This window comes from Convolutriloba macropyga, chromosome 4 (assembly GCF_964194025.1).
Source record: "Convolutriloba macropyga chromosome 4, txConMacr16.3, whole genome shotgun sequence".
Lineage (NCBI taxonomy): Eukaryota > Metazoa > Xenacoelomorpha > Acoela > Convolutidae > Convolutriloba > Convolutriloba macropyga.
This window is the reverse complement of record NC_134471.1, coordinates 72,503,612-72,517,334: the sequence shown is the minus strand read 5'-3', so window position 1 is coordinate 72,517,334 and position 13,723 is coordinate 72,503,612. Positions and strand designations below refer to the sequence as shown.

Sequence of the window (13,723 nt, the reverse complement as noted above, 5' to 3'; positions counted from 1 at the left end):
TAGATTTTGGCACAGTTTAATTAGTTGTACATACTATTTCGTAATTTTCAAGCAAGTGAGAGGTATAAAGTTTCTATGCAAATTGAAACCAACTAATCATGCCATTTTATCTCCTTTATTGTGCAACAATCAAATTACTTTCAATAGCAGTATCTTACCAAAATGGAGTCTATAATGTACATAAAATTTGCTTATAATTAGAATTTTGATTGTGAATTTCATCAATCTCACTTCTCGAAAACATCATTCTAAAATCCATCATCTAAACTATTCAATATAAGTTGTCGCAAATTTTGCTACATAATGTTTTCCGCGTTGTAATTTTAAGTTTTGGCTGTTTGAAACCAAATAACAGATATGATAGAGATGAGAATGTGTATGTATAGAAGTATCCGGTCGACCAGTCTGGCAAAGTACTGCCATAGGAACTGCATGTTCTCTTCACTGTCCAGGCACATCATATTGTCCACCGCCTTCTTCAGGTTGTTCGTTTCTGCAACCGATGATGGAAAAACCAAGGATGACCTCATCATTGTAAGTTGCTTTTCAAAACCCTTTTAAATCGTTGGCATTTAAATCAAACTGTTGAGCAACAAGCTCAAGGATTTGAAATGAGAAAAATAAGGTAAAGTGTGAAGTAAAGTGGTGTCAAAACTACGCAAGTTAACCTCACAAAAGACCGTATCTTGGAAAACTATTTTTGCGTTAATTCTATATATACTTCAAGTTTATTTAGAAAAGTGACTTCATTCCAGCCCATTAAACTTTCTTTAATTTAATTTTGACCGACCGATTCTTTTACAGATACTTATAAATGCGGAAAACTAGAAAATAGCTGGTATATTGCCCTTGACGTATATTGGGACATAAACCAAAAAAGAAAACAAAACGAGAAAAAAATTGACAGTAGTTGTTTCTAAATGTCCAAAAAGCCTTTCTAACTCGGTATGCGATTTCAATTGGTTTCGAAAACCTTTTCCTTTGATTTTGCTTTTTTGACCTTGGCCGTTTTCATTGCATTAAGTAGTTCAACGACTAAAATAGGATAAAATCCATTGGTTGAAACGGCAAATGAGGTAAGTCAGAAAGCAGACTTGATAGTCGCGATAGTCTTGAAAAATGAGATAAATCTTTTCAAAAAATTATGGTTCCAAGAGTCACCAATAATGATAATACGAGACCTATTTGACACAGTCAATCTTTAGAACGTGTAAAAAAATACAACAACCATCTGTGAACCATAAAATACAACAACCATCGATGACAGACACATCGAAAAGGGACAAACCTGAGCAAATCGCCAAGAAGAAAAATTTTTTACCGTCAGTTTTTTTTGAATTGCGAAAATCAGATACCTACATGAAAGAGTCTTTAATTACAGCAAACAAGTAATTTTAGAAACAATAAAATATTCTTAGCAGTCCTATTGGCTAACAAAGGAATCATAGACGTAAAAATGAATACAAGACTCACAAATTAACTTTAGAGTTTCCAGAACAAGCTTTTTCTCACATAGTAAAGAAAGTTAGCTGAAGTCGAAATCATCAATCCGACCAAAAAGTACGCCACATTAGAATGCTTACACAAACCGTTTTTGAGGTTTTGCAAATAAGAACATGCGTTAAAAAAGTGCACGGCTCGAAATTACAACTAAAAACTTTGAAGATTTGTTTTGTCAAAACCGTAAAAAACTATTACTACGAACACTGAGGCAACTCTTTAAATTCATTTATATTTTTTTTTGCATTTGATGGAACCAATTTTTCGAATGATGGAACCAGTCTTTGATTAGATTTAATGATAAGACAGCCAATGCTCGCGAAACTCAAAAACTCGCTTATACTTTTTGAAACGAATGAGGTCAAAGTCACAAAAGCCTGACCCACAAAATCGACCTAGTATTTTGAGCAACTAAAGTCTCGAAAACATCTAATGAGATCTGACGAATCGTGCGATTAAGTGATGAGACAGCCAAAACTGAGAGAAATGCCCGTGAAGAGTGAAATTGATCATTTCCAAAAATGAACAGCAATAAAGTTATATATGGCAATAGCTGAGAACCAAAACTATAAATCTGATTAATTGATGCCTCCATAGGTCCAATGAGAACTGTTGAGACGAAGAGACGAGGCAACAAAATCAACAAGACAATTTCACAAAACTAAAAAAATTGACAATAAACTTAACAAAGCATAAACATTGAATAGAAACAGTTAAATTAAACAACTTAATGTTCTAGCAGCACAATATATGTCACCTGTACTTAATGCGAATAAATGATCGGACTACAAAAAAGTACAACAAATACTCGCAATCGTCAATACTCATGAGTAAATTTTGAAGTAATAAGCTGCCCGACAAAGAAATAAATCATTTTCCAAAAGCACGGTGAAAAAACATGTACCACACTAAAAGCACTCAAGGGAAGAAATAATATCAACAGAATCAAATTGACGCACATACAAATAGGTTTCTTCTCACAATGCAAAATTTCTGAGCACCCATTCTCACTACCCTTAAAATTTACTCGAAAAAAATCAATATTCAAAATCATTGAATATTCAGAATCATTTTACAAGCGTGATCAAAATTACCACTACATACTACTATTAATACTTGTACTATTCGTACTATATAGTAAGAACAGCTAGCCGGAATTTGGGTGTTTCCTCCACTATCACTGACCCCTTCCCCTCCAAACCACTGCCCCTCAATGACTTGCAATGACAACTCAAAGTCAGTATATGTCAACTCGATAGATTCCCAAACACTCCAAAGCAAAAAATGTCAACCAACTATAGTTCTCAATTGCACTAAACACTTGAAAATGTTTGTGAACAAGGCTAAATGTTGTTTAACAGGGCTAACTGGCAAAATCAGATCTAATCATCGTCAAAAAACCTGCCTCAGATAGGCAGATAAGTCAGAAATCATTCCTAACCAGTCAAAGTTGTTTAAAAAGTTACTTTGAGTTAAAAATGTTTAAGATAAGACTAAAGATAAAAGTTTGAGAAACCGCACTTGATAATAAAATATCGCATGCTTACCAAAAAATTTTGCATTTATTTTTCTAGCTGTCTGTTAAAAAACTGCCTTAATAATAACCAATAACCAATTTATCTCTTTCGCAGTGCTTTTTAGTTTTCACTTTAACAATTGTTTTCACATGCGGCATTTGGCTTTGCATCTTGTGAAAAGATGAGTCACCGATTAAAAACATAGATCACATAGCTCAGCATTGTATGGAATATGATTCTCTTCAAAAAATATCTTATAAAAACAATATCTCACCATTGTGTCATAGATCACCACTATAAATAAAAAATAAAGCTCCTAAGCAATTGTTATCGAGAGGCCAACGCTAATTTATGGCTTCTAATTTGATTACTGAACAAAAATAGTTTAATATGTCAACTCGACGAACACTCATGTTCTCGGTTATCAAAATGCCCACAATTAAAACCAATTTCTGAGCAGTACAATGAAAAAAAGTTCTTGAAAAATTGTGGAGATCATTTGATATATCATTATTTAACCTAACTATCAAAACATCCTGATTGTGCAAGGAGCTGACGCTCTGCGACAATGCTAGAATTTAAAAAGAAGTTCCTCAAATTGCATTGTTGTAATTAAGAAAACTTTTCATCACTTTTTTGTAAATTGTTACGCAAAAGGAGCAGTTTCAACAATTGGCGCCAAGGTCTGCGTTAGTTTCCATTAGTTTTGATGTGCTATTCTCCAATTCGCGTCATCAGAATAATTTTTGTTATTCTCCAAACTGCAAAAAAGCCATCTAGGTTTAATGATATACTTGAGTAGCGTTCGCACTTTTAGCCTTAGAACGTAACAGTTTTTGAGTTAGAAATCTGTTTATTGCCCCGGCAATACTTTAAACATGCGTGTTTTATTTATATTGTCTTTCTGACCCATGGCAACTTCTCACTTAGGTTACAATGGACAGAGGTAAAACGGATTACCAAAAGTTCTGAAATCCAATTAATTTTGATATCGATTGGTAAAGACTCGTTTTAGTAGATTTCTGTTTATTTTTGAAAACTGGACACAAGAATAGTAGTGATTTTGTATTCAAGTGACCATATAAATTTCCTCAGTATCAGTTAATGAATATTTTACGTGCTAAAAAAGCATGACAAAGTATCGAAAGTTTTATTCACATCAAATTACTTGATGAAACAGACCCTGAAAATCTCTTTCTTCTTGATTTTCTTACATTTTACAACTTTGTCCACAAAAATATTTATTATCTACTGCTGAGAATCAAGGGTGAGCTTTGACTTGCGATTAAAGGATGATGTGTTTAAGATTACGGTGGATGAGAAAAGTTCGCCTGTACTCAAGCCCGAAACTATAGATCATCGCCTCTTCAATATGAAAATGAGCTGGTGAAACTTACAAACTAGCAAATATATAATAGCCACAACCGTTTAAAAGTCAAAACATAAGCTACCACAATATCAACAAAAATAATGAAACTATCATTAATCGAGAGAAATGCAAAATTAAAAAAAACCTTAAATGTCAGCCCAGAATATTTCGTCGTGAAAGCATTTTTTTTAAAAAAAAATAGAAGTCATCCCTGAAACCAAAGATTTCTCGCTGGTCGAATCGAGAACTCTCACCCAGTTGTTCTTTCCCAAACTCTTTGGACTTAAAGTTGTCTGAGGTTTCCCTTCTTCCTGTTTTTTCTCCTTGGCTTTCAATTCATCCCACTGCTTTTTGCCAGGAAATGCCTTCTCAATGGGGCATGGTCTTAGTCCAAATATGGCCATGTATTTACTCACCAGGAATCTTCTGCATCTGTAGCCCATTTTGGATCTTCCTTCTATGAAGTGAATGTTGATCACTGAAAATATTGCCCTTTATTAAGTATTTTATTTCATCACTACAAATTGGGTATGTCGAATTACTGCCATTTTTAATGTTTTGGGTAAGTTTTCGATACTAGGAGAGTGTCTGTATATAAGTTGCCTTCTCCGATGCTTTTCTATCGGAGGAATATGAATAGAACAAAAATGAATTGAAGAACAGCTCAGCTGTTTGATACGTCAAACCAGTTAGAATTTTCTGTGCTTTTCCCATTATTGCGCAATGAATTCAGAAACATTTCATTTCATTTATTTTGTCCATTTTCCTAATAATAACCACAGAACGACCAAAACGAAGAGTATGCCAACTAAATAAAATGAGCAGAATTTGCCAAATTTTAAAACGAATTCCTTCAAGTTTTGGAGCGGGTTGAACGGAATAACCGTGGGAAAAAAAATAAATTGCTCGCATTATCATTATCAATTTATACAATTCTTTTCATTTCCTGCACTCGGCCACTCTCTGTCATATACATAATGGTACCAAAAAGCTACGTACAGCACAATTTGTGCTCTTTAAGCGTTAATTTTGCTCAAAACGTTTGATTTGCACTATGGTGTCAAGAAATGCGTGATATCTCAAAATTATAAACGAGATTTTATTCTGACTGTCTCGGTTTAAACAGAAAAGATCTCGGTTTATGTGGCTTTGTTCTTATACTGTTTGCCACTCTGATGCAATTTGCATTTTCTGACAAGCCACCACTTTTATGTTTTGAGATAGAAAAACAATCAGGGTGGGTAAAAACAGTTTTTTTTTTCATGTTGAAGCAGGCTAACTGTTCTATTTTGGGTGGGTAGAATCGAGGTGGGTAGAAACCTTTTTTTAACATGTTGACGCAGGCTAACTGCTCTCTGAAATTTAAAAAATACAAACAAAATGCATTCTCAAGACCTTATATTGCAACCTGATGATGCTCCTGTGAAAAAATCGATGATTGTCACCAATTTCGTCAACGAAAAAGAGCGGGATATGTACCGGAATGATCAGCAAGTAGACTTGATCTTTTCTCTTTTAAATTGAACTTTATGGACAATTGCGCAGTAACTATTGCAAAATTAAACAGATAATTGAGAAAATTTGGGAATAGACGTGTCAGAATACGTGACAGACTTTTGTGAAAACTATACAAACCCTCCAGTTGATTCTTAAAAAGCAAAAAACGTAATTAAATGTTACTAGAGAGCTGATATGAACTCAAAATGTTCTATCAGTAGATATCTGTGGGGGCTCTATGTCAAATTCGTTAGGTGTACGTGGGTTTTTGGTGCCATGGTGTATAATTTTAAAATGTGAAGCAAATTAGAATTTTTTATTTCTCTTGAGCAACTTAAGCCTTAGACTCTCAAACAAAGAGTACTCAATCTAAACGTATTTACCGACAGCTGTCAAAATCGTGTCCAAAGTCATTTGAGTGACAGCAATTCCAAGAAAAATGGCCACGAGAGGGAAATTACGAGAGCTGGCTGGCAAAATATCCGAAATTGTTCCAAAAGACACAACAGCCGCGAGAAGAATCGTGATTGAGAGCGACAATTTCTCCCCCGATTCGGGTGGAATTAAGTAAACAAGAGCCGACAGGATATATAAAAGGATATTGGGTAAGAGGAAAATGACTGTGTAAAATAAGTGTTCACGTTTCAGGTTTAACTCGACTATCATTTGGTCAAAAAAGGCAAGTCCTCTCCAATCCCGTTCATTGTAGGATATTTTGACTGGGGGGACTAGTTCCCATTCGTCATGTTTCTTGTAGTAGGCTAAGTCGGCTTCTTCCAAAGGCGTTAGAGCATCCGGTCCTGAAAACATAGTAATTTTTTGCTCAATGTTTTATGCACAATTTTTTACTGGGTTGGATTTTTCCGCCCAAAAAATTTGTAAGAGTGGGATGCAATGAGAAAAAAAATTAAATTGAAGCCTGCTAATATATCTAAATTTTGGGCCCTGGGGGCAATTCCTCGAAAACTTCGGCGTTTGTAGCCCATTGCCGCCCCAATCGCACTTTATTACAGCATTTTATGCCCGTTGCAAAATCTAAACACCCCCGCCCTCCCATCAACAAAATACCGCAAATTCTTTTGCCACTCTCACATCATAATGTGGAGGACATTTGGATGCGTTAGGCACGAGCAAACTCAGAATATATGTAGCTTTTATATGTGGCAAAATAATGCAATAAATTAGGAAGGTGAAAAATGGTTAAAGTTATATAAATCAACTGAACCAATTTTTATCGGTTTTTGCTGGTCTCAAACACAACGTGAAGCCCACTAATTATGTTAACAGAATTGTGGACATTTATCTCACGTTTTCAACTGACTCTTCAATTCTCAGCTTCATTTGATTTCTCGAAAAAAAATGGAAAAATTAGCAATGAAATTTAATCGCTGCACAGTAAAAGTTTGATATATCTATTATTTAAAATTTACCTTAGCAAAAGTTCAGATAAAACGTTACCTTAAACTTCTTTTGTTTCTTAGAGATGTGACGTTTAAGATGATTAAGGAAAGCAAAAAACAACTTTGTCATGCTTTGTTAAAGTATATCTAGAGTGAAAAGTGGATACACGACAGTTTTTATTCGCAGACCACTCTTACAAAATAAAATTTCATTTTGCTGAATTGTTGTCTTAGAAGATCTGATATGTATCTTATCAGATTTTATAAGATAATAATTCAATTTTAATGAAGTGTTATCTTACAGGAACTGATAAGTATCTTATCAGATCTTACACGATATAAGTTCACGTAGGGCAAAATTTTTTTCGAGTAAGATCTGATAAGACATTTAAATAATTTTAATATTGCCGTATAACGTAGTCAAGTTCCTATGAAAGTAAAAAATATTCAGCATGGTCTGATAATCACCACTTCTCAAAAAGCCCCGGATACTCGAATAACCTTTTTCAAATTATCTTATAAGTCTCAAAAGACAATACATAGCTGGCAAATTGCCAGAAAAAAGCCGCAATAGATTCGTAGATCGGTAGTCTAAAAACAAACAGTAAAAAAGACAGACAAAAAAATTCGTCTTTTCCTTGAAGGCTGATCTGTTATATTTTCATTTAAAATCTGTATAAGTTCTTGCTGCCTCTATTAGCTGATATCAAATAACCTTCATTTAGAGTGACACATACCCATTTGACCTTATCCTTTGAATTAAAGTAAATAAAAGGCAATTTCAAATTGAGGAAGTCATTTTTGAGAGTGAGGTAAGTCAAGTGCGACCAAAAATTTAATCACGCGCATGAACAAAAAAAACTCGCTCCACTAAGAGCGAAAAATGACGTCACACATGCAATTCAGTTGAAATTGCATGAACGAATGAAGACAAAGTGGCTGTAGCGTCGTATGGTCGTAACAAAAATCATGACGAGGAAATAAAAAAAACATAGCAGGACAGGTCCTGACGTACAACTCAAAAAATTTTCATTGACTAAACAAAAACTAGATGTAGAACGCACTTTGAGTGAATTGGGAAAACCATTTCCTAAAAAATGAGATCAAAAAATTAAAAAAAACAGAAGATCAATGTCAAAATGCCGCATGTGAACAAAAACACCACTAGCGAGAAATGAAAATTTAATTCAAACAAAAAACTAGGCCTAGAATGAGCTGTGAATGGATTGGGAAAACCATCTAGAAAAAAAATTCGATCCATAAAATCGAAAAAACAGTAAAAATCAGAGTGAAATTGCCGCATGTGAACAAAAAACCACTACCAAGAAACCGAATTTTTGTTCAAACACCGTTTTCTCACTCAGCTTTAAATATAGAGCGAAAAAATTCACGCCGCAAAACCACTCACTTTTTCGCTTCATTTCCTGTTTCGGCGTGACCAAAATCACTACTCCAATTTGACTTCAAAAATCATTAAAGTGTGTGAACAGATCTTAAAAAAAAGACAGCGCCCCAATACAATTCAAATTCTTTGAAATGTAAAAAACAAGAGAAGGCCAATAATAGCCCCAGCTATCACTGTGCGGCTATTAATAACATATTTTTCTATTTATTGCACTGATGCTTAAGTGTTGCATGCTGTATCCTTTTGGCTCCGCTTGAGAGCAACTCTGAATTGTCTTAAGATTGAAGAACATGCCATACTTAAAGTATTTTTTATCGTATAAGGTCTGATAAAAAGCCTTCTCAAAAAGATGAGTCATAGCTTTCCGATAAACTTTTTGTCAGGCAGATTTTTTGTCTTCTAAGATTTTATAGGTAACAACATCCATCTTGTAGGATCTGATGAAGTTGAATTTTCATTGTGAGAGATCTTATCAGGCCTGATAAAAAATTTTGTCGGGTGAGAACTGATAAATTTTTCTCAAAAAGTCTCAGTCAGGCGACGCATAATCTTATAAGTTTTTGTAAAACACATTTGTAATAAATTTGTAAGATCTTAAGAAATTCTCAAATATCTGGCGAATATATTCTGCTCTTTGGTAGTTTTTATTTTGAAGATGAATTTCATTTTGAAACCTCAATTCAATTAGGGACTTGGTTTACAATTTTTCAATTTACATTGCTTTTCGTATAGTTACTGGTATCTTTAAAAATTGGAGATGAACTAGGACAAATAATTTGAATTCGAATACCTTGATAATTTTATGGCAGTTTTGCAATGCTTGTTTTATCAGATTAACACTAACACTTGATTATTTCAATAATATCAAAAAAAGTTCTCCAAATTTTTCCCAAAAAATTTTGGAATTATGTAAAGACATACCTAATCTGTACACATCTTTGTCAAGCGCCCAGGGTCCAAACTTGAAGACGCAAGTTTGACTGTCAAAGGGGAACATAGACACATCAAACGTGCATGAGAACTTGATTGTTGATATGGATGTGCGATAGGCTACCAATCCTGTAAATCCGAACAGTAACTGACGTTCAAAAGATTCGTGAACAATGTCAATGGCATCCAGCTCAACTGAAACACAACCATTGCAATGTTTTGAAGTCCTAATTAGAATCTTAAAGAACATCTTGTTTATTTGAAAGGTTCCTTTTTGGCGTTTCCGAGAGCCACCATGTTTACTTTTTGTGAAAAAAAAGTTAGAAATCCCGAAAAACTGGGCCATGCATTGCTGATGATAGCTGAATTATTACTAAAATATGCTGCCATAAAATTCCCCAGAGAAAATTCCGCAATCAAACTTTCGACTAGGGATCCCAGATTGAGTTGCGCGAACTGAGCCAGAAATGCGGTTTCGGGAAAAAACCCCCCACAGAACAAAACCCACTTTATTTTAGATAGGAAATAAACCCCCACTTTACTAGTAAAAAGCTGCGCATTTAGCGCATTCGGCCATACCTCAGCGGCTCTTGGGAGTTGATATGAAACTATTACAACCGAACAAATTATCACGAACAGAATTCAATTTTAGAATGGGGCTTTATTTCCGTGGGAATTATTTTCCGTGGGGGTTTATTTCCTAGACCCCCAGAAATGATCTGAACAAATTGAATTGGTTCTGTATAACATGTTTCATTCTTTCACAGCTCCTTGAGTGGTCAGCTCAATCTTGATGCAATTATGCGCTGAAATACAGATTCTACACTGCTTGCTCAAATAATTGTCCAGCGCGTAAAAATGTTACAGCTGTGATCAGATTAGGTTTGTAATCCGATTTAAACTTGTAAAGGTAATAGCACTTCTCGAAAAAGTTAAAAGAGAGAGAACAAGCATTGAGCATACCAATATCAGCTTCCCAGAAAGTTCCCTTCGGTACCAGAAGCCCAGGAAACCTGTACTCGGACGCATTCCACTTGGCATGTTCTGAGTAATAGTAATAATACAGCCATAATTTCACTGTTATCACCCCCTGTCTCTCATTCACGTCTGATATTTGGTAGATATCTAAAACGCCAAGATAGATAAACACAATAAAGAGTACCCAAATCGAGTTGCCCCAGACCGAAGTCACTTCTGATCAGACAATTTTCAACCGCACACCTGAGCATGGTACGTTCAATGTACATGGTCTGGAAGTCTTCGATGGCACTTTAGTCTGGCCAATGGTCTTAAACTTGTCTGATCAGAGGTCTTTCAGGTGACCTCCGATGTCAGACTTGTATGGACCGTGAATTTTGACTTGTATGGTTCATAATGGACCTTCTTACAACAAAAATGACTTCGGTATTTGAATCGAAAAATGTGCAATGCTCACTTGGATCAAAGGTCGGATGAGTTTTGGAAAGACGTCTATGAATACCAAGACGTCTATAAACACTCAAATTTCAATAACAAATACAAATAGGATGAAAAATTTAGATGTTTTCTCTGGACCAAAGACTTTCTTTTCAGAATATGAAGAACTGACAAAGAAGTTTAAACTGATCGAGAATGACTTTTACGGTTATAAAAAATTCTTCAGTCGACCAACTCTTCTGCTCTTGCACAAAACTAATCTTCAATCAAATTTTGCAATACGGAGTCTCATTGTATTGCATTGCTATTATAAAAGAACTCGAAAAGATAAATTGATCTCAAAATCATATCTTAAGAACTATTTTTAGTATTCGAAATTTTGAAAGCGTTTAGAAGGCCAAAAAAGACCGAAAAGCTTTGAACGCACAAGAAGTTCACCTCTATAAACTAGTTAAATGCTTTCAAATGTTCTTAGAAAAGGATGACACTTTTGTTGGCATAAAGCTATCAACAAATTTGAAATATTAAAATTTAAGTGAAGAAGTTAGAAAAAGCGAATTTTAACTCTACAAGCAAAATCGACAACAAACAATAAGAAATCTTTGGTAGTGTGAGTACGTAAGATATTCAAATCTTTTTTCATAACTACACATTAACATATTCAAAAGTTTAATAACGTTATCGAAAACAAAACTCCAAACTTTTTTACATACATTTCGGGAAAATTACGTACAAAGAAACCTCTTAAAGAATTTGCTGTGCTGTCCTTAGATTATGTTGAATTAGATTTGAATTTCCAAACGTCGAATAAAAAGTACATTGCATGGGTGCACTCAGCACTTGAGAGACATACAAATCGGAACCTTTAGAGTGGCGCCGACATTTTACTAGTTCATTGAAGAATAAACGAGGTGTAACATGAAGATCTACTTTACTGACCCCTACCGGAATTGTTTTAAGAGGAATGTAATGTACTTTTTATTCGACGTTTGGAAATTCAAATTTAATTTAACATAATATAAGGACAGCACAGCAAATTCTTTTCCAGGTCTGCTGATTGGCCGAAACATTTCATAATGAGTTGTTTTGAGTCTCCGAAAAAGTGCAACCTTGTAAAGTTGTCGATGAACTTTGCAGCTGAAAGTTGACATATCTTCTCTACAGAAATGAATTCGTCTCTGACCAAAAAAATATCAAAAATGAGAATTGAAAAACTGTCAAAAAATGTGTAAAGATGCCTGTATTTTACTATGAATATTCTACTACATATCTTTTAACTGTATGTAATTGATGGAGTCTTCAACCACGTCATAAATATCGTAACTGTTACCTGTGATCACAAATTTTAATTCAATCCAATATTTTAAGTTTTAATTTATTTCTTTGAATTCTTCTACTTTGGAATTTTCAAATGTTTCTCTGTTTAATATCGCTCTTTGTTCTCAAATTCTAACAATACCCAGACTTCACCCAGAAAGCGCGGGGGGGGGGGGGTATTTCCATATCTAATGTTTTCTTCATGGTCTTCTTTCCTACAAAAACCTGAGCCGTTTTCGCATTTTACCCCCAACTTTACCTATGAATATGTGAACTGTGTTGTTTTTCATATCATCAGGAGGCGCGTATTTGGGAAGAGAATTTTTGAGTCGCTCCATCAAATTGGTCTGTTCTGTAACTCCGTTTCGAGTCTCATTACTTGTCGTAGTCGCCCAGGTTACTGCAGACCCATATAGAACAAAACATAAAGTGAAAAAATTATAAGAAGAACAAAGTTTTAAATTAGCCCTCATTGATTTGTAAATTTGAATTTAAAATTTTTGAATAAATTTTTTTTGAAATTAATTTTCTCCCTATAAGGTAAAATTGGTAAAAATGTTAAATTTGTTTTTCTGCTTTGAAATCTCTTGCTTGTCAATGTATGTCCTTTTGTTTACTTTAAAGTGTGATTTATAGTTTATCAAGCTGTGTGAACAATTCGGGTGACGTAAAAAAGTTTAGTAATGAGCAAAAAGCTACCAATGGTCAAATATTAGAACAAATCTTCACAAATCTTCAAAACAAAAACAATAAAAAGTATGTGCGTGTATTCAAAACCTTCATAAAACGTTTGTTTAAATTTGGAGAGAAAGACGTCTTCATTTTGTAAATTAACATTGGTAAATTTGTTCAATAAACTATAGTCCACGCATCAAAGAGCATATTCATAAGCCATAATCATAGCTTGGCACCAACATTTTTTATGTGCAGTTTGAAACCTCAAAAGTTCACGTTTTGGTCATGGTTTTGATTGACGTTTTATTGTTTTGTTGTTGACCTGAGTAAAGTGAGACAATTCGCAATTACGGTTCCAAGATATTTATTAAAAATTAAAGAAATAGACAATCAAAAACAGTTTTCACATGGCGAATATTCATTTGTTAGTTGAAACTGGTGAACTTTGAAACTGATTGTTCGGTCAACGATAGAACTTCAATGTTGCTCCTCACAACTGATTATCTAACGTGGTAAAGTTTTTAATCTGTTTTTTAAGTTCAAAACTTTTTAGCACTCTTGGCCTTTATCATAGTTTATAGCTGTTTATAACCTCAAAATGTCAGCCTAATCATGAGAGAAATGAAGCTTTTTCAGCCACTATGCAAGATTCTTGCGTAATCTTTAAAAAAAATCTGATTTGCGCTTTTTTTACATC

The 13,723-nt window shown here is 34.2% G+C and overlaps 1 protein-coding gene across 1 annotated transcript; it reads right to left on the bottom strand.

The window, feature by feature from the left end:
• LOC142338161 (neuronal acetylcholine receptor subunit beta-3-like) lies at window positions 1–13,197 on the bottom strand. The gene is made up of 6 exons (XM_075387798.1): window positions 12,611–13,197; window positions 10,582–10,743; window positions 9,610–9,813; window positions 6,267–6,683; window positions 4,605–4,864; window positions 1–554 (listed from the first exon to the last, which is right to left on the bottom strand). The coding sequence occupies exons 1-6, from the start codon at window positions 12,822–12,824 to the stop codon at window positions 324–326; spliced, it is 1,488 nt and encodes a 495-aa protein (XP_075243913.1). The 5' UTR covers window positions 12,825–13,197; the 3' UTR covers window positions 1–323.
• Between the last annotated feature and the right edge of the window lie 526 nt (window positions 13,198–13,723).

Bases quoted from the DNA above. Each gene is read 5' to 3' on its own strand.
- LOC142338161 (XM_075387798.1), bottom strand. From the start codon at position 12,824: ATGAGGGCTAATTTAAAACTTTGTTCTTCTTATAATTTTTTCACTTTA. The intron at 6,684-9,609 runs GTATGTCTTTAC...CTATGTTTTCAG, and splicing joins CAAAGATGTGTACAGATTAG to GACCGGATGCTCTAACGCCT. The intron at 555-4,604 runs GTTTCAGGGATG...ACGATTTAAAAG, and splicing joins CGACCAGCGAGAAATCTTTG to GGTTTTGAAAAGCAACTTAC.